The sequence below is a fragment of the Rhinatrema bivittatum genome, chromosome 3 (genome assembly GCF_901001135.1).
Source record: "Rhinatrema bivittatum chromosome 3, aRhiBiv1.1, whole genome shotgun sequence".
NCBI lineage: Eukaryota > Metazoa > Chordata > Amphibia > Gymnophiona > Rhinatrematidae > Rhinatrema > Rhinatrema bivittatum.
The window spans coordinates 58,128,473-58,154,345 of record NC_042617.1 but is presented as its reverse complement, the minus strand read 5'-3'; the positions used below and the strand labels follow the sequence as shown (position 1 = coordinate 58,154,345).

The window sequence follows — 25,873 nt, the reverse complement described above, 5'->3', positions numbered from 1 at the left end:
GATGGACCCTTGGTCTGACCCAGTATGGCATTTTCTTATGTTCTTATGCTCTTATGAACAAAGAAGAGTCAGGATGGAACATCAATCGCCTAGAAGCCCGGGCAGTCAGACTAGTCTGTCTACGGTTCGGTCACAGACTCCGAGACAAATCAGTCAGAGTAATGTCGGACAACGCCACAACAGTGGCCTACATCAACCGTCAGGGAGGAGCCAGAAGTCAACAGGTGTCTCTGGAAATAGACCTCCTAATGTCATGGGCGGAAGCGAACCTTCAAGAGATCTCAGCCATCCACATCGTGGGGAAAGACAACGTCGCTGCGGATTACCTCAGCAGAGAAAGTCTAGACTCAGGAGAATGGAGGCTATCGACCACCGCATTCCAATTGATAGTAAACCGTTGGGGAACACCAACCATGGACCTCCTGGCAAACTGGTCCAACGCCCAAGTGCCCAGCTTCTTCAGCCACAGGTCGGAACTCCAGTCCCAGGGAATCGATACCCTGGTACAGACGTGGCCACAGGAAACTCTATTATACGCCTTCTCACTGTGGCCCCTATTGGGCGCAATCATCCACAAGATAGAACACCACAGGGGACCAGTACTTCTAGTGGCCCCGGACTGGCCAAGAAGACCATGGTACGCAGACATGCGAAGGCTGCTGACAGGGTGCCCCCTCCCACTACCTCCACATAGAGACCTGCTCCAACAAGGACCAACAAGTATCCAGCTCGATTCTCTCTTACGGTCTGGCCATTGAGAGGACTTGCCTGAGGAAGAGCGGATACTCGGGGGCAGTAATTGACACCCTGCTTCGAGCACGCAAGTTCTCCACATCCCTAACATACATAAGGATTTGGAGAGTATTCGAAGCCTGGTGTGAGGACCGCAACACCGTTTCTCGCTCAGTCAAAATTCCTGCGATTTTGGAATTCCTGCAGAACGGACTACAGAAGGCATTGTCTCTCAACTCCATCAAGGTACAGGTGGCCGCATTGTCATGGTACGGAACCAAGAGTGAGAGCAGCAGCATAGCCTCTCACCCGGATGTCTCCCGCTTTCTGAAAGGAGTCAAGCAGATCCGACCACCCCTAAAGTGGCCGGTGCCTCTTTGGAACCTCAACCTGGTCCTAGATTTCTTAGCAGGAACCTCCTTCAGACCTCTTTGTGGCCTGTCTCTCCACTATTAACATTGAACACAGCCTTCCTGGAGGCAGTCTGTTTGGCCCGTCGTATCTCCGAGCTACAAGCACTGTCCTGCAGGGAGCCGTTCCTCAGACTCACCCCGGGAACCATCTAATTACGCACCTCAACCAAACCATCTCGCTCCCCATCTCAACCAAACCATCTCGCTACCATTGCCAGATGAGCATAAGTATTCGGAAGAGTCTCGCAGTCTACACCACTTCAACATCAGCAAACTCCTAGTCTGATACCTGGAAAGGTCGGAATCCATACGAAAGACGGACCATCTATTCATCCTTCACAGCGGGAAGAAGCAAGGGGAAGCGGCCTCGCGAGCAACCATAGCCCGCTGGATCAAAGAAGTCATTAAGGCAGCCTACGTAGAAGCAGGCAAGCCACTGCCTTTACAAGTCAAGGCCCATTCCACTAGAGCTCAGGCAGTGTCCTGGGCGAAAACCAAGATGCTGTCACCCGCCGAGATCTGTCGGGTGGCGACATGGTCCTCCATCCACACCTTCTCCAGGTTTTACTGCCTGGATGTTCAGGCTTGAGAGGACACAGCATTTGCAAGGGCAATACTAAGTGGGCCACTGGCAGCCTCCCACCCGGTTCGGGAGTAGCTTTTATACATCCCATTGGTCCTGAATCCATCTGCTACACGCTAGGAAATGGAGAAATTACTTACCTGATAATTTCGTTTTCCTTAGTGTACACAGATGGACTCAGAATCCCACCCACAGCTGCCGTTATTCATGGAATCCTCGAGTGACATCCCCGAGAGTGAGTGATTCACGGGTTAGCCATGCTTTCCTCCAGCTAGGACACCCATCCTACCGGGTGTCGACGTTTCTCGGTTGAGGGCACTGGCGGTCTCCAGCTATAACCAATTTGTTATTATTTGAAAGGGTTTTGGGTGGATCCCTGGACCTGTGGCAGATGACCACGCCCATGGGGGGAAGTCCCATGAAGGGCCAGAGGTCAGGCACAGCGTAGGAGACACACACACACTAGTTCTTTTATTATACAGGATTGGTGAACCACCAGAGGTGGCAGTAGTGAGTTGGAAAGTAGCCCGATTGGGCTTGTAGTCCCTCAGGCTCTGGAACAGCGATCCCACAATGGCTGTGCTGTAATAGAGAGAACTGATATTGTGAGTAGTAGCAGGATATGCAGAGTTCAGGAATAGAGCCTCGTTGGTAATGTACTCATGCAGTGGTCTCTCAGTGTGGAGCACAGGAGCTGGAGTAAAGGCAGGCCCTCGAGGAGCGAGTACCTGGTTCCAGGGAATAGCTCTGAGAGATAGAGATGGTAACTCACAGATGTTATAGGCAGCGGTGACTTCCTGGCATAAGTGGAGTCCAAGTAGCGAGTCCAGGAACATGGGCCCTTGAGGAGCGAGTACCGGTTCCAGACTGCAACCTGAAAGATAAGAAAGAGAGAGAGGCCTCCGAGGAGCGGGAACCCCAAATAAAGTAGGTCCAAAGGAGGCAGAGTTGCAAGGTACAGAGAGCGAATCCCATCCGTTAGGAAACCTTTGCTAACTCGATTAGCTAGCAATCGTGTAGGCCTTTTGTATCCTGGATGCATGACGTCATCACAGGGGGACGCCCCTGAGGTTCGCTCCACATAAGGTACTTGAAGCAGGGCTGCGCGGCGCGCACGCCCTAAGGCAGCTGAACAAGCTGGTCCGGGGACGCCGGAGAGGACGGCAGGCAGAAGCTGCGGCAGCCAAACGTCCGTCAACCGCAGGAGGTCTCGCCAGAGAGGTACGGAGGGTGCAGTGGAGATGTCGGGCAGCGACAGTGGTAACACAATTCAACCAGTTCAAATTAATCAAGTTAACCAAGTTATAAAGTTAATCAAGTTATCCAAGTTATAAAGTTAATCAAGTTATTCAAATTATTCAGTCATACATATATCCACAATTGCTTTTCGAGGAGAATACTGAAGAGCTGCACTTCCTGCAGGGGTATATGTACTAGGGCTGATGTCAGATTGAAATCTGATCCATCTCCAACTGCTATCAGGAGTACAGTATACACATTGGTTCTGAGTCCATCTGTGTACACTAAGGAAAATGGAATTATCAGGTAAGTAATTTCTCCATTTGCTTTGATTTTTATTTTAACATTTTTCTACAGGGTACAGGCACCCTGGAGATACTACTGTTGACAGGAAATGTCTCATCCAAGAATAAAACTAGATTCCATCTTGCCTAAATATCTTTACCAATTAGCCAAAAGGAGCTCTCCTGTTCTTTAAACTGTAGAAGCTCCGTTATTGGTCCTCAGCTGTAGTTGCTTCTCACTACTATCACACTATCACACTTACGGTGGCCAACTGGCTCCAGATTTTCCAGACAGGTTGATCCAGTCCTGGTTTTACTACCCTGCATGCAGATACTTATTGTCTTGCTTTTCATAGGGAATGCAATAGGGAAATCAGAATAAGTCCCAGCATGCGATGGGGTAAAACCAGGACTGGATCAACCTGTCCTGAAAATCTGGAGCCGGTTGGCAACCTTAATCACACTGTCGCTCTTCATTTGTTCCTTCTCTTTCTACTTCAGGTGCATGTTAGGGAGAGCTCTGCCTCCGTCTCCTTTGCTCAGGAAAGGTGACGGGCCTTGCTGCTGTGGATGAGGAAGATGTAATAGGATTGTATAAACAAGAAAGAAACGTTGAAAGGACACATAGCCCTCCTCCCCTAATTCCCCTTTTTCTGAGTGCTGTAAGTTGCCTTTAAGGAGCTTTAATATTAATAGTAACGATAAAACCATACATAAAGGGGTACAGCCTGAGAATCCTAGTGTGTTTCCTGGCAGCGAGAGGTGGCAGAGCAGGTCCTCATCTGACCAGCTTCATGCTGTAAAACAGAAAAAAAGAGAAACATTTTGAACTTTGTATTTAATCTAACACCTTATCTTACCCATCCTCCTTGTCCATACGTCTGTGGTTTTGAAGACAGTTCACCAGGGTTTCTTCCCTAGTAGTTTACACTTCTACCTGCTTGCACCATCGCCATTCAATTAATATTAACTATCACCCTACTGCTATTTAAGAATAAATAGACCAAAAACATCACGCATCTAAAATATATTTAATTTTATGGGGAACTGCACTGTCCAGGGTCTTCTTTAAGATTCCAATATGCCCTCTCCACCAAAAACACTTAGAAGAAATACTAATATTCCCCAAAAGTGACTACCTAGCTTGCTGTAGCTCCTGAAAATATCCCTGGACCCACACTGCTGCCTTTTCTGTCTGCCAGGGCAGAAGGCAGAGATCCTTAGGGCCTGTATTTCCTCTTTCTCTGCTGGGTAGCGGGGTGTAGATCCTCAGCCTTTGCTGTCTCTTCCTCTCTTCAGGGCTACAGATCAGAGATCTCTGGGCACTCACTGCTGACATCTCTTTCTCAGGCCAAAAGGCAGAGATCTCCAGGACAGAATTAACAGCTGCCTGTTTTCTGGGCTATGAGGCAGAGATCTCCAGGCCTGAGATGCTTTCTCCCTCTAGCTATTTTGGTTGAGCCACTGGGATGAAATTTGTAGGTCTAAACCTTACCATTTCTGTCATCCTGTAGCACCATCTACTGACTGGAGGATTGCACTGCCTTGAAATATGTGAACTTCAGAGCAATGCTCTTTAATTTAATTTAATTTAGTACAAATCAAAGTACACGCACCAAGGTATACAATAACGAATCTATATTAGTAACACAAATGTAGGTGAAACACCCACTTGTAATAACAGTAAACTTCTCGTTCCCTTTTCCCAACTTTTCAACCCCATCCCCAACATACAGTAGTAACTCTTCCGGTACAGTTATAGTCTCCATTGTTCCCCCATGCCTGGGTTTCTTTAATTTCATTTAAAAAATCGTATAGCCCGCTATTCCACAATTCACAGTGAGGTACAATAAAACATACATCATATTCATAGCATAAATATACATAACAGAATAAAAATGATGTAACAATGACAGCAGCTCTTCCTGATAACAGATGGCACAGGCATTTCAATTTATTGCTGCACCAACCAAATTTTGCCTTGCGTAATACAAGATTTGCCTAATTTTTTTATGGTGGGATAGTGAAAATGTATTTTCTAGTGCACATACACAGGCTATCTGATAAAGGTGATTTGTTTTGCAATTTGGGAGCAGGATAGATGATTTTTAGAGGAAACCAAACAAGACACATTGTATATCCTTGAATGTATTTATTAATTTCTTTATATCTTTCAAACATTTTCATTTTTCAGAATTCACAAGAGTACTATGAGGCCTATTGGTAAATTCAGTGGGATGAAAGACTTTTCTGCAGAGTATGGACCTACCTTATAGGAAGGCTGGAGAGTGCCCCCTCCCACATGTCATTATTTTTTGCTTGTGGCCCAATTCATCTCCCTCAGTCATGAGCCTCTAGTTTAGTCAAAATCTTCAACAACTTCTCTCAGTGCCATTTATCACACAGGGCTGCATAAATGAGATGGTTTTTTTTTTATATTCCTCCTTTCAGCACTTCAAAGCAGATTAAATTCAGGTATTGTAGGTAATTTCTCGATCCTCGAAGAGTTTAAAATCGAAGTACCTGATTCATGGGTTTTTCAGATAGACACAAAATGGGAGAAAAGCCTTAAGGAATCTGACCTAGGTTTGTACCTGAGGCAGTAGAGAGTAACATGACTTGCCCAAGGTCACAAGAAGCGGCAATAGGATTTGAATACTGGTTTGCCTGGTTCATAGCCCTCTGCTCTAACCTCTAGGCTATTCCTCCACTCCAAAAAACTGAATCTTAGTTTGTAGTTGCCAGGCATCTCCAACCCCTTAGAATTAAACTCTATCTTTTTCCCTCTATATCCCAGCAAGCACATTGATGTGCTAAGTAGGGGAACTATGTACTGCAGCTTCCTTTAGAACCCAGTCCATGTGCACCCTATCTTGGAATCTGTGGGAGGGAGCGCTAGGGAGTGCTCCCTTTTCTGGGGAGATGTGTGCCCATGGACCATGACGCGACTACAGAGAGGAGCTCCATGGAAGCGCCTCGGCAGGCATGACGTGTCCCAGCATGAGAGGAGCAGGCTAACCTCCACCCTAACCTCTGCCGAACCTGAACGCACCGGTAGAGACCCAACAACGCAATGCTGGTCTTTGGGGTAGCCCTCTGGCCACTCGATAGCTCTTTCGGACCTGCCAGTGGGTTGCGGCAGGACGGACAGAGGTCGAGGACAGGCGATAGTACTGGAACCTGGAACAAGACAAGACTCGGCCTTAGACTAGGTTGACAGCTTGAAGAAGGCAAGGAAGCTCGGAGGCTCAGATGGAAAAAGGACATATGGAGGTTGGGACTCAGACGAGATGAGGACACTTGAAGACTCAGACGAGATAAATACGCTTGAAGACTCAGACGGGAGAGGGACGTGAGGTAGCTTGGAACTCAGACGCAAGACGCTCAGACGTAGGTGGAGATCAGAAGTGGATTCTAGAGAGTCAGGCGAGGATTCCGGATATTCCGATGAGGATTTGGAACTGGGGAAGACTCAGACTAGGATAAAGACTCAGAATACTCAGACGAAGACAGAGGCTTAGGAACTAGGAGGAATCTGGGCAGTGCTCGAAGACAGATCCTGCCGGAAGAGGGCTCCAGCCACCAAACTCAGACACCGGATAGAAACGGATTTACTCCCAGGAAGGTCAGCTAAGATGAGGTCCAGGGTGAGGCAAAGCTGAATCCGGAGCTAGGAGCTAGCGGTACATCAGGATTGGAACTGGACAAAGGACATCAGGAGAAAGACTTGGAACATCAGGGTCAGGACTCGAAACACCAGGGTTAGAACGTAGGACATCAGATATGAAGGACACCGATACCTTGGGACATCAGGAGATCTAGGCGTCGGGATGTCTATGGCATCTTGACATCAGGGACCTCTAAAGAGGAGGACCACCAGGGACGACTGGAACATGGCAGACGAAGACATCAGGAGGCTGAGACGTCTGGACATCCGAAGACAAGGGGAGTCAGGACATCCGGAGATAGGGAGACGTCAGGAAACCTGAAGATGAGAAGACGTCTGGACATCTGAAGCATGGAGACGTCTGGACATCTGAAGACACGGAGACATCGGGACATCTGAAGACGAGGACAGGATCCATCGAGAGACCAGAACATGGAACGAAGAAGACAACGGAGGTTCAGGAACCATGGCCAAAGACAAGGAGGACCAACGAGGAACAGAGTGCCTTGAAGAAGTGAAGAGGGATCACGGAGGACTCCTGGAATGAAGAGCAGGAAGTGAAGATCCAGGAGCAGACCAACTCCTTGCAAAGACTGACTGAAGGCTGAGCCCTTTTGTAGGGCTGAAGAGGAAACACCTAAGGACGTCAGCAGGAGGAACGCTAAAGGACTGCCCACCGCTGGCCCTTTAAGAACAGAGAGGAGGTGCAGCCCCATGCCTAGGAAGGGGCAGGACCATGGAGAGCGGCGTCCTGCAGTGAAGGAAAAGCAAGGCCTCAATGTGAGCAACTCCCTGCTGCAAAGAACAGAAGATTGATGGCTGCTTCCTGCCACGTGAAGAGGAGCTTCAGGGCGGCCTCCTGGCCGCAGAAGAGGAACATTGATGGCGGCCTTGCCGCGAAGAGCCAGAGGAGGTGGTGCCCAGGCTGATTGGAAGGCCCGGTCAGTGGCGGCTTCCAGGCCACGTGAAGATTGAGACTTCAGCGACGGCCTCCGGGCTGCGAGAAGCAAGCAGCAACGCTGCTGGCAGCAATAGCGGTGGCCTCCAGGCCACAAAGAATGGGAACTTCTACGGCGGCCTCCTGGTCGCGAAGAGAGATGAGGGCAGTGCTCGACGGCAGCCTCTGGGCCGTGAAGATGGCGGAGGCTCCCAGGCCACAGGAAACAGCGTTGGATGGCAGGTTAGCGATAGCGGTGGCAGGGACGGCCTCCTGACTGTGCTACCGGCAAAAGGTAAGAGGCTGCCTGTGAGCTAGTCTAACAAGCAGAATCGCAACAGCACCCCCTCCTCAAAAGACCCCCTCCCCAGGTCTGTTTCTACAACAGAGGGAGGTCGATGAACTGAAGCTGGAGCTTCTTGATGGATAACTAAGTTGTTGCAGAATTCAAGGCTGGAAGACATGAAAGGTCAGGATTCGAGAAGAAGTAGACAGACACTAAAGATGCAGATCTAGCAGGATACAGAAATTGCTGGACAGCAAGGCAGCATCTCAGATTCTATCAGTTCAGGGTGGAGAAATTGAAATCAAAGAGTTCGAGTTGAACGAGAAGCACAGATGAGTGGTCACATCTTGGAGTATAGTTTGGTACTTGGTTCTTAGTTGATCAAGACGGAACTAGAACGCACACACGCATCATTCTTTTGGTGGTTACAATGCTAAAAACCAATCGAACATCACACTGGAATTTTGAATGCGAAAGTGATACCACTGGAGAATGGATAGATAAACTTGTAAGTTCTCACATGCCCTTGGGTAGGCATGGGTACAAATAATATCCAGTGGAACAAGGAATCCCATGAATATTGCCAAGGATGGAGAAATGATTGTGGAGGCATGGATATTCCTTTCAAAGATAGGTGGTAATTGGTGGAGATAAACGAGTGAGAGGAACTTCAAGGTTATTGATTCCTGGCGTTGGCAAGGCCGGATGGCAGAGAGAAGTCCCCTTAACTCAGTCAGGATTATCTCTCAGGAGAGTCTCTATTTTCACAAAGACTTCCGATGGTGGCAAGGCTGCTCTCAAGAGGAACTTGGTAATCAAAAGATGTCACGGTGATATTTTCTTCAAGTTGTTAATTAGTTGTAAGGGACCTCCCAGGTGACAGCAAGGATGAGGGTTCCATGGGTTAGAATCAGAGGAGCTGTTTGAAATAGCAGTTACCGGTAGGCTCTGGAAACAAGGCTCAAGGATAGCAGGGGGTTCTGGTAGATAATAAAGAGCACTCTTCCATGGAGATGTGTGGTTAAGGATATAACTAAGGCGTACTTCCTAATAGAGGCTACTCATTGATGAAAGACACAGAGAAGCTGGTGATTACTTTTAATTGCCTTATAAAGCCATCCAGAGGAATCTCGGGAATGATGGACCGGAGACAATTCCCAGCGGTGCAAAAGAGTGAAAGAATTCTGGAGAAAATGATTGTAAGTGCTCTCAGGAACTCAAGGACAGCGAAGTGGAATCTCGTTGGTAGCCTTCAAGGAAGACAAGGTCCTTCCAGGTGGATAGACTGCAAGGTTATACTAGTTCACCAATGTAGATGGAGAGTGATAACTGCAGTCCTTAGCTTGGCAACTCGGAACATTGCATGAAGGACTTTGAGGACTGATGGCAGTGAGTTCAGGATGTAAGACAACTCGCCAAGATGAAGATGGAAGATCAACAAAACGACATCTTAGGAACTTGGAATGACGGTAAAATTTAAATTCTGTATACTCAGCAAGATCTGGAGCATAGCTGTAAATACGAAGTGACTTGCCATGTTGAAGTCACGGAAAAGGATGGACAGCTAGATGACGTCTCAGAAGACCTGGGATGGAATCCAGGGCTGGAATCACCACTTGCACAGACAACAACAAGGTCTTGACTGAAGATGGTCCCAGGCAGGAGCCGGAACAAGGCAAGCAGGAACTGAATTGGAAATGCCCAGATGAAGCCAGGTTTAGGGTGCAGGCGCCTCCTGCAGGTCATTCGAACCCAAATACCTGGAGTTGATGTGGAGTACACTCGGATGGACGAAAAACTCCCAGAGCTTGAAGATATTTGACGATGAAGCCGGAAGTGGTACTGGATGTGGAAACCTGTGTGCAGGCGCCTCCTGCAGGTCGTTTGGAACCCAGAAAGTAGAGCCAACATCACAGTGGGAAGGTTCCTGGAACGGTAGCAGGGGCCCCTGCAGGTCGAGAAAGGTTCCAGGACTGGACTAGCTTTGGAGGTCTGAATGCAGGAACTTCCTGTAGGTCATGAGATCCAGATAGACTGGGCTTGGAGAAAGTCTGGATGCAGGCGCCTCCTGCGGGTCGTGGAATCCAGACAACTGGGGAAAAAAAAAAACCAAAGGAATGAGAGAAAAAATTTTGGTTAGAAGTAAGATATTGAATGTCCAGGAAACTGGGAACAAACAAGCTGGTACCCAAAGCACAAAAATATTTTTAGGAGAATTAGAATCAAAAAATTCTTCAGAAAATTTTCTGATGATAAACAAATGTGCCTCCTGCAGCTGGTTAAAAAAATGTTTTCAAGAAAACTGACACCCCCAGCAGAACAAGGAAACATAAAGTTCAGGACACAAAAAGTTCAGAAGAAGTACTTGAATCAGGTATTCTGGAACAAGGCGTGGGCCCAACACTGGAACAAGCTCGCCAGACACATGGCCTTCGCAAACTGTTGGAATCTGTGGGAGAGAGCTCTAGGGAGCGCCCCCAATTCTGGGGGGATGTGTGCCCATGGACCACGACGCGACTACAGAGCGGAGCTCCATGGAAGCGCCGCGGCAGGCACGACATGTCCCAGCATGGGAGGAGCAGGCTGACCACTGCCCTAACCTCTGCTGAACCTGCACGCACCAGTAGAGACCCAACAATACAATGTTGGTCTCTGGGGTAGCCCTTCGACCACTCGATAGCCCTTTCGGACCTGCCACTCGGTAGCGGAATATGCGGCAGGACGGACAGAGGTCGAGGACAGGCGATGGTACTGGAACCTGGAACAAGACGAGACCTCAGCCTTAGACTAGGCTGACAGCTTGAAGAAGGCGAGGAAGCTTGGAGGCTCAGATGAAAAGTGGACACATGGAGGTTGGGACTCGGATGAGACGAGGACACTTGAAGACTCAGACGAGATGAGGACATGAGGTAGCTTGGAACTCAGATGTAACGAGAACATGAGGTAGCTTGGAACTCAGACGCAAGACGCTCAGATGTAGGTGGAGATCAGAAGTGGATTCTAGAGAGTCAGGCAAGGATTCCGGATACTCCGACGAGGATTTGTAACCGGGGAAGACTCAGACGAGGATAAAGACTCAGGATACTCAGACGAAGACAGAGGCTTAGGAACTAGGAGGAATCCGGGCAGTGCTCGAAGACAGATCCTGCCGGAAGAGGGCTCCAGCCACCAAACTCAGACACCGGATAGAAACGGATTTATCCCCAGGAAGGTCAGCTGAAGACGAGGTCTGGGGCGAGGCAAAGCTGAATCCAGAGCTAGGAGCTAGCGGTACTTCAAGATTGGAACTGGACAAAGGACATCAGGAGGAATACTTGGAACATCAGGGTCAGGACTCGGAACACCAGGGTTAGAACGTAGGACATCAGATTCGAATCGGACATCAGATGGTTCAGGAACCATGGACGAAGACAAGGAGGATCAACGAGGAACAGAGTGCCTTGAAGAAGTGAAGAGGGATCCGGAGGACTCCTGGAATGAAGAGCAGGAACTGAAGATCCAGGAGAGGTCCGACTCCGTGACCAACTCCTTGCGAAGGCAAAGACTGACTGAAGGCTGAGCCCTTTTGTAGGGCTGAAGAGGAAACAGCTAAGGACGTCAGCAGGAGGAGCTCTGAAGGACTGCCCACCGCTGGCCCTTTAAGAACAGAGAGGAGGTGCGACTGCACGCCTAGGAAGGGGCAGGACCATGGAGAGCGACGTCCTGCAGTGAAGGAGAAGCAAGGCCTCAACGAGAGCAGCTCCCTGCCGCGAAGAACAGTAGATGGCAGCTTCCTGCCGCGTGAAGAGGAGCTTCAAGGCGGCCTCCTGGCTGCAGAAGAGGATGTCGGAGGCAGCCTCTAGGCCGCGAAGAACCCGTGGAGTTGGGGATGGCCTCTGGGCCACAGAAGAGGAACTTTGGTGGCAGCGTAGCCATGAAGAGCCGGAGGCGGCGCCCAGGCCGCATGGAAGGCCCGGTCGGTGGCGGCTCCCAGGCCGCGTGAAGATGAAGACTTCAGCGATGGCCTCCGGGCCGCGAGAAGCAGCGATGGCGCTGGCAGCAATAGTGGTGTCCTCCAGGCCGCGAAGAATGGGAACTTTGACAGCGGTCTCCTGGCCACGAAGAGCGACAAGGGTGGTGCTCGATGGTGGCCTCTGGGCCGCGAAGATGGCAGCCTGCCATCCAACGCTGTTGGATGGCAGCCGTCCCTGACACCACTACCTCCAGCCTGCCATCCAACAGCGTTGGATGGCAGGCTGGAGGTAGTGGTGTCAGGGACGGTCTCCTGACCGTGCTACCAGCAAAAGGTAAGAGGCTGCTTGTGAACTAATCTCACAAGCAGAATCGCAACACCCTAGATCAGGGGTCAGGAACCTTTTTGGCTGAGAGAGCCATAAACGCCACATATTTTAAAATGTAATTCCATGAGAGCCATACAATATGTTTAAAACTAAATACAAGTAAATGTGTGCATTTTATGTAAGATCACACTTTTAAAGTACAATAAGTCTCTGAAAATATTACACCAGGCCTTAAGACACCAATACATCTCCTATTAGGAAAACGGACCAAGTCAGGCTGCTATAGAGTCCTACACAGAAACTACACGCCAGCAGAAAACCTCACCTGAATCACGTGCTGTCCCTCACCTAACATAGAATAAAGAGACCAAAACGCATAACAAGAAGCATGCAGAAAAAACTGAATTGGAAACTGCAACAAGCCAGAGTCTCTGTATGCAGTGTAACAAAGGAAAAAAGAAACATCACCCATCCTTATAAAACAAATCAAGAAATATAAAATCATCAGCAGTAAAACTGTACTAACAAAAAGAACATATTTCGAAACAGCTGATGAGTGGAATATCCAATAATTAAAAACTCATATAAAACATTTCCAGATACCAACAAAATATTTCAAAATAGCAGACACAAAGACCCAGTAATGAAAAATAATAAGGATACAAAAATTTTTTTGCTCTGCATACCTGGGAACGTTTGATATCCAGGTGTCCTGAGATTGTTCTGAATTAGCAGGAGGTGGGGTGGTTTGCTTGGAACTTTCTCCTCTCTCAGTCACGTACCAGCGCTCTCGCTCACACTGGCTCTCAATGTCACACCTATACACACATGCTCTCAGTACTCACATATACACATGTTTTTTCTCTCTCACTTATATAGGCTCTTAATTACACATTTACACACATGCTGTCTATCTTTTCACGCTTACACACACACACAGGCTTTCAATCACATAAATACATGCTGTCTTTTTCTCTCACACACAGACTTTCATTCACATGCTTACAAACATGTCCTCTCTTTCTCTCATTTACACACAGGCTCTCAATCACATACTCACATGCTCCCTCACCTAAATCAGCTCTCAATCACACACAGACACACATGGTCTCTCTCTTACTTATACACACAGGCTCTTAATCATACATACACATGATTTCTCTCACACACAAAGGATCTCAATCATACACACATACTCTTTCACACAAACAGGTTTTCAATCACAAACTTACACATACAGGTTCCCAATGGTAAACTTACAATCATGCTCTCTCTCTCTCACAGGCAGGCTCTCAATCATTCACATACATGCAATCTCTCACACACACACACACACACACACAGCCCCCCCCCCCCCCCGCGGCCCAGAAGAGGAAGTGGAGAGCATCGGGAGCGTGCGCGGCAAGAAGAGGCCACGCTAGTGCGCTCGGCATCGGCCCGAAGAAAAGAAGACTGCAGCGCAGCTCGGAGGAAAATGAAGAGGTTCATCCGCGGCCGATGGGACTCCGCCTCCGCGAGGGTTGAAAATGAAGGAGGTTAGCATTGGGAGGAGGCTGCTGCGAGTTCCCGGGGTGGGGAAGAGAGAGAGTGAATTCGCTCATTCACTCTTCACCCCGGGAACTCGCGGCAACAGCAGCCTCCTCCCAACGCTAACCTCCTTCATTTTCAGCCCTCGCGGAGGCGGAGTCCCATCGGCCGCGGTTGAACCTCTTAATTTTCCTCCGAGCCGCGCTGCAATCTTCTTTTCTTCGGACCGATGCCGAGCGCACTAGCGTGGCCTCTTCTTGCCGCGCACGCACCCGATGCTCTCCACTTCCTCTTCCGGGCCGCGGGGGGGGGGGGGGGGGGCGGGAAGAAGAGAGCACGCCGGTGCCACTGACTCCAGCAGACCTGCCGCGTTCCGCCCGGGCTGACAGCATTTTAAGCCCGGGCGGAGGAGGACCGGGCAGCAGCTGGGTCAGCGGGAAAGTGTGGCGAAACTTGTCTGCGAGCCAGATGCAGCCCTCAAAAGAGCCATATCTGGCTCGCGAGCCATGGGTTCCCGACCCCTGCCCTAGATCCAACCTAAAGGTGTTGCTGTGGTGTGATTGTCAGGATCCTCTTCCCCCAGAGGCTGCATATGCTATTGCCATAGGATTCCCCAGCTTCTGTTACCCCCAATGAGCAGAAGATACTGATACAAGAACTGAATCCACATCTGCATTTGGTGCATGGCACTCTCACTGGGCCAGCAGGCAGCTCAACTATGTTTCCTTGTAACTATTTTGATTTAATTTTATCGGTGATATTTTCACTACCACTAATGTCCTTCAGCTCCTTTTTTTTACACAAAACTTTTGTTGTATTTCACTATTGCTACCCATCCCATGCCAACAGTATGGCATATGTTTCATAGCATCAGTATTTGTGTAATAGGATGCCCCATGAGATACTAGAATATGTCTCTGTTTATGGCAGCATAATACATGTTTGAAAAAATTAGCATTATGACTGCATTAAATGTGTAGAGCGGTCAAATATTTCATTATTAATCATTGTCTTTTTCTGTGCTCAATAGCAGGTCCCTCTACCAGAAAGCAGATTACAGGCGGTTTCCCCTGAGCAAAGGTATTATACTTTATTTCTTGGTGAGAAGCTGTGTGTGATTTTCAAGGGCAGATGTTTGAAACCATCATTGTCAGCTAGCATTGAAGGAGCGTTTCAACTTTGCTGATTCTAAAAATCAGCTGAATGACCCAGCACTAAAATGTAGTATTGTACACTATTAGTGATCAAACGTTTATTTTGCAGTAGTTGAGGGCTCGATGTGCACTGAGAGAACCAGTGTTCCCTCCATGGTGACATTCAGATTTTTGCTCATCCTGTCAGAGGGCTGTGTATGAACACAGAGCTCTCTGGGAAGTCAGAGATGTGCAGCACCTGGAACAGAGCCCTAAATCAAAGAGAAAATAACTAGATTAAATCATTCATAGTAAGTGCCTGTTTCCTTCTCTTGATAGGCCCCACCAGCCCTTTAAAACTTTATATAAATTAAAGAGCACTCGCAAAGCAGCAGTACTGTGATTTGAAAAAGGATGTGGTTAGTGCAGTGTTACGACTGTCGCTGCCCGATGTCTCCACTCCGCCCTCCTTACCTCTCTGGCGACTCCTCCTGCGGTTGAAGGACGTTTGGCTGCCGCAGCATCTGCCTGCTGTCCTCTCCAGCGTCCCCAGACCGGCTTGGGCGCTGCCTCCCGCCATGCTGTTCAGAAGCCTTAGGGTGTGCGTGCCGTGCGGCCCTGCTTCAAGACCTTCTGTGGCGTGAACCTCAGGGGCATCCCCCTGTGATGATGTCATGCATCCAGGATACAAAAGGCCTACGCGATTGCCAGCTAATCGAGTTAGCAAAGGTTTCCTAACGAATGGGATTCGCTCTCTGTACCTTGCAACTCTGCCTTCTTTGGACCTACTCTATTTGGGGTTCCCGCTCCTCGGGGGCCTCTCTCTCTTTCTTATCTTTCAGGTCGCAGTCTGGAACCGGTACTCGCTCCTCGAGGGCCCATGTTCCTGGACTCGCTACTTGGACTCCACTTCCGCAAGGAAGTCACCTCTGCCTATAACATCTGTGAGTTACCATCTCTATCTCTCAGAGCTATTCCCTGGAACCAGGTACTCGCTCCTCGAGGGCCTGCCTTTACTCCAGCTCCAGTGCTCCACAGTGAGACCGCTGCATGAGTACATTACCAACGAGGCTCTATTCCTGAACTCTGCATATCCTGCTACTACTCACAATATCAGTTCTCTCTATTACAGCACAGCCATCGTGGGATGCTGTTCCAGAGCCTGAGGGACCACAAGCCCAACCGACCTACTTTCCAGGATTGGTGGTTCACCAATCCTGTATAATAAAAGAACTAGTGTGTGTATGTCTCCTACGCTGAGCCTGACCTGTGGCCCCTCACAGGACTTCCCCCTGTGGGCGTGGTCATCTGCCACAGGTCCAGGGATCCACCCAAAACCCTACAAATAATAACAGATTGCTAACTCCATGGATCCGGCACAGCTCAATGCCCTGCAGGCCATACCGTGCCTGGCCCTGTGCATTTCAGAGCAGCAAGATGCTTTGGAGAAACTCATTTCAGCTTTTCATCAACTGCACACACAGAAGACCCAAGGCACTGCTTCCAGCAATGAAAGTCAGTTACAGGAGGTAACTTTAAAGACTGCTGTACCGCTGGCGGCTCCAGTTCTTTTCTCGGGAGAGATTCAGAAGACATGGGGCTTTCTAAACCAGTGCTGCATGCATTTTGCTCTACAGCCTTCTCAGTTCCCTACAGCGTTTTCCAAGACTACTTACATTCTTTCTTATCTAGATGGAAGGGCCTTGTCTTGGGCGTCTACCCTGTGGGAACGCAAGGATCCTATATTGCAGGACATAGATGGATTTCTGGACTTATTTAAATCCGTTTTCGATGATCCTGCTTGAGTTACCATTGCCGGCTCTGCTTTGGTGGACCTGAAGCAAGGCAACAGACCAATTGGCTGATTTTGCGATAGTTTAAAACTCTTGCTACAGAGCTCTGCTGGGACCCTAAATGCCTGAAGACCCTTTTCTTCAGAGGCCTGGATACCCATTTAAAAGACGAGCTGGCCGCTCGCGAAACACCTGACTCGCTGGACGAACTAGTGGCTTTGGCCACTTGGATCGATCACCGGCTTCGTGACAAGGTGAAGAAACTCCGGCCTAATAGAATACCTGGGTTGAAACAGGCTAGTGCTAAACCTGCACCTCGGATGGTTCCAGTAATTCCTGCTGCCAATGAAGATGAACCGATGCAACTTGGTCACGGGCATTTGACTTCCAAAGAGAGAAGACTTCAGAAGAGGCGCGGTCTTTACTTGTACTGTGGTCAGTCCGGCCACGATGTCCCTACATGCCCTATTTGTTCGGGAAACGGACGGACCTAAGTCCTGCAGGAGGACTGTTCTTAGGCCTCACTACGCCCTCTCCTCCACTCTCTGTTCCAGACTCCTTGACCTGCGGACCATCCACGGTTCAAACTGTTGCCCTGGTGGATTCAGGGGCAGGAGGCAACTTTATTCTCCGACGTTTAGTGGGACACCTGAGGATTCCCCTCGTCAGTTTGAAAGTTCCGCTACTTCTATCCTCTATCCATGGAGAGCCCTTACCGGGCAATGTGACTTGCCAAACCTTACCAATGACTCTCCGCACCGGAGCTCTCCATATAGAATCGCTTCCCTGCTTTGTGTTGGAAAAGGCCATGCACCCTATCGTCCTGGGGTTACCCTGGTTGCAAGCGCACCAACCCCAATTTGACTGGGCATCCTTGGAACTCTCCCGCTGGGGCCCAGAGTGTCATGGGAGGTGCCTTAAGGAGATTGCTCCTGTCATCTGCATGCCTACGACTCCGGCGATGCCAGGACTGCCGCCCCAATACGCATCCTATGGGAATGTGTTCTCCAAAGAAGCGGCTGACTCTTCCTCCGCATAGGTCCTATGACTGTGCCATAAGACTGAAACCCAATACTGAGCCTCCTAAAGGACGTGTCTATCCTTTCTCAGCAATTGAGAACAAGGCAATGTCCGAATACATTGAAGAGAACCTTCAGAAGGGGTTTATCAGACCATTGAAGTCTCCAGCTGGCGCAGGCTTTTTCTTTGTGGGGAAGAAGGACGGTACCCTACGTCCATGTATCGATTACCGAGGTCTGAATGAGATCACGATTAAAGACCGTTACCCCTTGCCTTTAATCTCGGAGCTGTGTGACCGGCTTCAAGGGGCCAAAATATTTTCAAAACTCGACCTGAAGGGAGCCTACAACTTAGTTCGCATTCGTAGTGGCGACGAATGGAAAACAGCCTTCAACACTCGAGACGGCCACTTCGAGTACTTAGTGATGCCCTTCAGCCTGTGCGACGCACCCGCCATATTTCAGAACATGATGAATGACATCTTGCAGGACCTGGATGATATCCTAATCTTCTCCCAGGACCTGCCCACTCACACTGAAGATGTCAAACAAGTACTCCGCCGACTCCGTGAACACCGGCTTTACGCCAAACTTTCTAAGTGCAAATTCCACAAAGACTCAGTGCCTTTCCTCGGCTATATTGTGTCTAAAGAAGGCTTCCAGATGGATCCTCACAAACTTGAGAGTATCAAAAATTGGTCCCAACCTACCAGCCTGAAGGCCCTGAGAAGATTCCTGGGGTTCACTAACTATTATAGAAGCTTCATAAAGAACTACTCTTCTTTAACAGTACCCTTGACTGCTATGACTCGCAAGGGTGCCAATGCTTCAAAATGGTCTGCGGAGGCCATTTCCGCGTTCGAGAATCTGAAGACTGCCTTCTCCATGGATCCATGCTTGCGGCATCCTGACCCCAACAAGCCCTTTATCGTTGAAGTTGATGCTTCAGATGTCGGCGTGGGGGCCGTATTGAGCCAGACAGGAGACTCGAAAGCCTTACGTCCCTGTTCCTTCTTCTCACAACGATTCTCCCCGGCCGAGAAGAACTATGGGATCTGCGAAAAAGAGCTCTTGGCAATAAAACGTGCATTTGAGGAATGGCGGCCTTGACTCAAAGGTGCTCAACATTAAATAACTGTATTCACGGACCACAAAAATCTAAAGTATCTCCGCCACCCACAACGTCTTAACCACATACAAGCCAGATGGTCCTTATTTTTTAATCGTTTCGACTTTGTGCTTAAGTATTGCCCCGGAGACAGAAATACCAGAGCAGACGCCTTGTCAGGCTCCTTTCTCTCGGAGGATGTGCCTGAAGAACCTCAGCACATAATTGATCCAAAGAAAGTCATCTTGGCGTCTACCCATTCTGTGCCCGCTGGTAAGACCATCGTTCCAAAACACCTCAGAAAGAAGGTGCTCTTTTGGGTGCACGATTCCAAGCTGGCTGGCCATCCTGGTCAACTCAGTACCCTGCTCAAAATACAGAAGTTGTATTGGTGATCTACGATCAAGTAGGATACCTATTCCTATGTGGCATCCTGTACAAATTGTAACAAGAACAAACCCGCTTCTGGTCAACCGTGGGGTCTGCTGCAACCTCTGCCTGTTCCTGAACAGCCCTGGTCACACATCACTACTGATTTTGTAGTCGAATTACCCCCTTCCGGAGGAATGAATACCAGTTGGGTAACAGTTGATCGCTTCAGCAGGATGGCCCACTTCTTAGTGCTTCCTGGCTTACCCTCAGCCTTGGAGCTTGCGAAGCTCTTCATATCGCACATATTTCGCCTTCACGGCCTACCTAGTCACATTGTATCTGATTGTGGTTCTCAATTCACGGCACGATTCTGGAGGGTCTTGTGCAAGTTATTTGACATCTCTCTAGACTACACGTCAGCCTACCATCCGCAATCAAATGGCCAGACAGAACGGATGAATAGAACTTTGAAGCAATTCATTCGTGCCTATGTCAGTTCCCGTCAGAATAACTGGGCCGAACTGCTACCATGGGCTGAATTTGCCATCAACTCTCATCCAGCAACATCAACTGAATCAACACCTTTTGAAGTGGTATATGGTCGTTCTCCAACACCACCACTTCCATTGAAGCTCTCAGTGACATCCCCAGCAGCTCAAGCTACTGCTGATGAAATCCATAACTTGTGGGTTCAGACAAAGGACATGCTGAATAAAGTGAGTGACCATGCTAAGAAGTACTATGACGCTCACCATTCGCAAGTGCCAGTCTTCAAACCTGGATATAAAGTCTGGTTATCTACCAAACACCTCAGACTGAAGCTACCCTCCACTTGGTTCGCTCCTCGCTGCGTTGGACCATTTCCAATCCTCTGACGTCTTGGCAACATCACCTATAGTCTGAAGCTACCACCAGGACTCAACATCCATAACGCTTTCCACGTTTCACTCTTAAACCGCTCATTCTCAGCGAATTTACATCCAAGACTCAGGTACCATCTGTTATCAACGCAGAAGATGACCTAGAATACAAGGTTGAAGAGATACTTGATCTCTGAAGACGAGGAAATGCACTTGAATACCTTCTGTCATGGGAAGGTTTCGGCCCCGAAGAAAACTCTTGGGAGCCTCAGGCCAACATCCTTGACAAAGAGATGCTCCGTCAGTTTCACCTTGCGTATCCTTCTAAAGAGGAGACCGCCCTTTGAAGGGGGGTACTGTTACGACTGTCGCTGCCCAACGTCTCCACTCCGCCCTCCTTACCTCTCTGGTGACTCCTCCTGCGGTTGATGGACGTTTGGCTGCCATGGCGTCTGCCTGCCATCCTCTCCGGTGTCCCCAGACCGGCTTTGGCGCTGCCTCCCGCCATGCTGTTCAGTTGCCTTAGGGTGCACGTGCCGCATGGCCCTGCTTCAAGTACCTTCTGTGGCGCGAACCTCAGGGGTGTCCCCCTGTGATGACATCATGCATCCAGGATATAAAAGGCCTACCCGATTGCTAGCTAATCGAGTTAGCAAAGGTTTCCTAAAGGATGGGATTCGCTTTCCGTACCTTGCAACTCTGCCTCCTTTGGACCTACTCTATTTGGCGTACCCACTCCTTGGGGGCCTCTCTCTCTTTCTTATCTTTCAGGTCGCAGTCTGGAACCGGTACTCGCTCCTCGAGGGCCCATGTTCCTGGACTCGCTACTTGGACTCTAGTTCTGCCAGGAAGTCACCGCTGCCTATAACATCTGTGAGTTACCATCTCTATCTCTCAGAACTATTCCCTGGAACTAGGTACTCGCTCCTTGAGGACCTGCCTTTACTCCAGCTCCTGTGCTCCCCACTGAGAGACCACTGTATGAGTACATTACCAACGAGGCTCTATTCCTGAACTCTGCATATCCTGCTACTACTCACAATATCAGTTCTCTCTATTACAGCACAGCCATCATGGGATTGCTGTTCCAGAGCCTGAGGGACTACAAGCCCAACTGGGCTACTTTCCAGCTCACTACTGCCACCTCTGGTGGTTCACCAATCCTGAATAATAAGGGGCGGATTTTAAAAGGAGCGCGAATAGCCTACTTTTGTTTGCGCTCCAGGCATATCTGCTAAAAACCTGGATCGGCGCACGCAAGGCTATGGATTTTGTATAGCCGGCGTGCGCCGAGCCGCGCAGCCTACCCCCGTTCCCTCCAAGGCCGCTCCGAAATCGGAGCGGCCTCAGAGGGAACTTTCCTTTGCCCTCCCCTCACCTTCCCCTCCCTTCCCCTACCTAACCCACCCGCCCGGCCCTGTCTAAACCCCCCCTTACCTTTGTCGGGGGATTTACGCCTCCCAGAGGGAGGCGTAAATCCCCGCGCGTCAGCGGGCCTCCTGCGCGCCGGGACGCGACCTGGGGGCGGGTCCGGAGGGTGCGGCCACGCCCCCGGGCCGCCCCGGGCCGTAGCCACGCCCCCGGGCCCGCCCCCGGAACGCTCCCGACACGCCCCGAAAACGCCGCGCAGTTCGGGCCCGCCCCCGTCTCGCCCCTTCCGAAAACCCCGGGACTTACGCGAGTCCTGGGGCTCTGCGCGCGCCGGTAGGCCTATGTAAAATAGGCTTACCGGCGCGCGGGGCCCTGCTCGCCTAAATCCGCCCGGTTTTGGGCGGATTTAGGCGAGCAGGGCTCTGAAAATCCGCCCCTAAAAGAACTAGTGGTGTGTATGACTCCTACACTGAGCCTGACCTGTGGCCCCTCACAGGACTTCCCCCCGTGGGCGTGGTCATCTGCCACAGGTCCAGGGATCCACCCAAAACCCTTACAAATAATAGCATGCAGTTAGTGTAGCTGGGTTCAAAAAAGGTTTAGATAAGTTCTTGGAGGAGAAGTCCATTATCTGCTATTAATCAAGTTTACTTAGGGAATAGCCACTGCTAGTAATTGCATCAGTAGCATGGGATCTTCTTAGTGTTTGGGTAATTGCCAGGTTCTTGTGGCCTGGTTTGGCCTCTGTTGGAAACAGGATGCTGGGCTTCATGGACCCTTGGTCTGACCCAGCATGGCAATTTCTTATGTTTTTATACTGGAACTCAGCTGCAACCTCCAGTTCTGCATAACTATGAATTACTGGTCTCCTTTTCATACCTAAGACTAAATAAGCTTGAAAGCTCCTTCTGCATAGCTACTGCCGTCCTTATTTATATTAATAAATAAGGGTGCTGCAGTGCTGCTTGTCATTGGAAAAGTATGGAATCAATCAAATACATCCGTGGGGGTAATTTTCATAATTGCCCGCATAGGTGAGAAGTCCGTGGGTACTTTTATCTGTGGGCTTTCCACCAGTTTGCTCGAGCATACTTTCCCTGTTAAAACTGTCTAGGGGAAGAGTCCCCACAGACATTTGCCTGTGTTTTTTTTTTGCAGATACTTCTTCTGTGGAAATTGCCGCGCATATTTTTAAATTGCAATCCTGGTTTGCCGACCTAATCCTGCCTCCGAGCCCGCCTATTTTTCTGCGGGTAAAAATGTGCCTTTTGTTGTTCTCTGTGAATTCTTGTACCCAAGGAAAGAGTGGGCAATTTTCAGATAAGCCAATTTACTCAGGCAAATGGTTTTTGAAGATTGCTCCTCTAAAGTAAACTTTGCAGAAACAATGTGGGAGGTCTCCCCCCTCCCGTGAATAAAGGTTGTAGCTCAAGCGAGGTGAGACATCCGTGGTGATCGAAAGGCTGATGCGGGGAACTTTCTGTCCATGTAATTGGTACAGTTTAGTGGATTTCTCGGGGTTTTGGAATTCTTAGCAATTTTACATACGTGCATTACAGCTGTGTGCGTGGTTCTTCAAATCCTGAGGGGGTTCCCATTCTACAAATGGGCATTACAGCTGTGTGCGTGGTTCCTCAAATCCTGGGGGGGTTCCCATTCTACAAACGTGCATTACAGCTGCGCGCATGGTTCCTCAAATCCTAGGGTGTTCCCATTCTACAAACGTGGATTACAGCTGTGTGCGTGGTTCTTCAAATCCTGAGGGGGTTCCCATTCTACAAATGGGCATTACAGCTGTGTGCGTGGTTCCTCAAATCCTGGGGGGGTTCCCATTCTACAAACGTGGATTACAGCTGCGCGCGTGGTTCCTCAAATCCTGGGGGGGGTTTCCCATTCTACAAACGTGCATTACAGCTGTGTGCATGGTTCCTCAAATCCTGGGGGGGTTCCCATTCTACAAACGTGCATTACAGCTGTGTGCGTGGTTCCTCAAATTCTGGGGGGGTTCCCATTCTACAAACGTGCATTACAGCTGCGCGCATGGTTCCTCCAATCCTGGGGGTTTTTTTTTCCCATTCTACAAACGTGCATTACAGCTGCGTGCGTGGTTCCTCAAATCCTGGGGGGGGGGGGGTTCCCATTCTACAAACGTGCATTACAGCTGCGCTCGTGGTTCCTCAAATCCTGGGGGGGGGGCCCATTCTGCAAACGTGCATTACAGCTGCGCGCATGGTTCCTCAAATCCTGGGGGGGGGTCCCATTCTACAAACGTGCATTACAGCTGCGCGCGTGGTTCCTCAAATCCTGGGGGTGGGTCCCATTCTACAAACGTGCATTACAGCTGCGCGCATGGTTCCTCAAATCCTGGGGGGGTTCCCATTCTACAAACGTGCATTACAGCTGCGCGCGTAGTTCCTCAAATCCCTGGGGGGGTTCCCATTCTACAAACGTGCATTACAGCTGCGCGCGTGGTTCCTCAAATCCTGGGGGGGTTCCCATTCTACAAATGTGCATTACAGCTGCGCGCGTGGTTCCTCAAATCCTGGGGGGGTTCCCATTCTACAAATGTGCATTACAGCTGCGCGCGTGGTTCCTCAAATCCTGGGGGGGTTCCCATTCTACAAATGTGCATTACAGCTGCGCGCGTGGTTCCTCAAATCCTGGGGGGGTTCCCATTCTACAAATATGCATTACAGCTGCGCGCGTGGTTCCTCAAATCCTGGGGGGGTTCCCATTCTACAAACGTGCATTACAGCTGCGCGCGTGGTTCCTCAAATCCTGGGGGGGGGGTTTCCCATTCTACAAACGTGCATTACAGCTGCGTGCGTGGTTCCTCCAATCCTGGGGGGGGGGTTTCCCATTCTACAAACGTGCATTACAGCTGCGCACATGGTTCCTCAAATCCTGGGGGGGGGGCGCCCATTCTACAAACGTGCATTACAGCTGCGCGCGTGGTTCCTCAAATCCTGGGGGGGTTCCCATTCTACAAACGTGCATTACAGCTGCGCGCGTGGTTCCTCAAATCCCTGGGGGGGGGTGTTCCCATTCTACAAAATGTGCATTACAGCTGCGCGTGTGGTTCCTCAAATCCTGGGGAGGGGTGTTCCCATTCTACAAAATGTGCATTACAGCTGCGCGCGTGGTTCCTCAAATCCTGGGGGGGCGCCCATTCTACAAACGTGCATTACAGCTGCGCGCGTGGTTCCTCAAATCCTGGGGGGGTTCCCATTCTACAAACGTGCATTACAGCTGCGCGCGTGGTTCCTCAAATCCCTGGGGGGGGGTGTTCCCATTCTACAAACGTGCATTACAGCTGCGCGCGTGGTTCCTCAAATCCTGGGGGGGTTCCCATTCTACAAACGTGCATTACAGCTGCGCGCGTGGTTCCTCAAATCCTGGGGGTGGGTCCCATTCTACAAACGTGCATTACAGCTGCGCGCGTGGTTCCTCAAATCCTGGGGGGGGGGGTTCCCATTCTACAAATGTGCAGTGCAGCTGCGCGCGTGGTTCCTCAAATCCTGGGGGGGGGGGGTGTTCCCATTTTTCTTACTTTCCCGCTGGCCACTCTGGGCCCTCTAAACCAGCCACTTGCTCTGCCTTTGGCTGTTATTCGGTGGAGGGAGATCCCCATGCCAACAGTTACACTTTGGAAGTTTTGCATTGCGTTTTGCTAACGTTACAGCTCAACCGACAGGTTTTGTGAGACTAGGATTCCAGTGTTGCTCTTCTTTTCTTTACAAATAGGAATCTACAGAAGGAGACTTTTCCCGACAGATCTGATGCAAAGAGTAGACTGACTTGTTCCGTGTGCTTCAAGGAATTTAAAAGCCTGCCTGCTCTCAATGGCCACATGAGGTCTCATGGGGGAATGCGAGCATCTCCTCACTTTAAGCAGGTAACATACAGCTGGCAGGCTCTTGTTTGCGCTCCTCTCTTCAGGTAAATGCCCACTGCTTGGCTTGGCTTGGCTGCAAAAGATGATAATTACAGATTCTGCAGATTCGGTTTGGTGGTTAGATATTTTAGGTTGACATATGAGGATACAAATGTAAGTAATTTTGCTTAACCCATGTATATAGTTCAGTCTTCACTGAACATGTTGTAGACTTGAATGAACTGAAGAGAATAAGCTGGTTATTAAATGTGGGCGTGCGGCAGGGCTGAAGCCCATGCATAATTCATGTCTAACTTGCCTTTAGCATGTACTGTACATCAACTTGAAAGCCAGTGCTACTGTATTTTAAAAAAAAACCAAAAAACACTATTGCT

The 25,873-nt window shown here is 49.6% G+C and overlaps 1 protein-coding gene across 5 annotated transcripts in view; it reads left to right on the top strand.

Annotated features, from left to right (window-relative positions):
• Positions 1 to 25,873, top strand: part of TRERF1 (transcriptional regulating factor 1) — a 394,859-nt gene that overhangs the window by 253,190 nt on the left and 115,796 nt on the right. For 4 of the 5 annotated variants that reach the window (XM_029593303.1, XM_029593302.1, XM_029593299.1 and 1 more), the window contains exons 5-6: positions 14,979 to 15,028; positions 25,349 to 25,499. In XM_029593303.1, coding sequence (XP_029449163.1) covers positions 14,979 to 15,028; positions 25,349 to 25,499 — 201 coding nt within the window. The remainder of the gene's footprint in view (positions 1 to 14,978; positions 15,029 to 25,348; positions 25,500 to 25,873) is intronic. The other variant, XM_029593301.1, reaches the window with a different exon arrangement.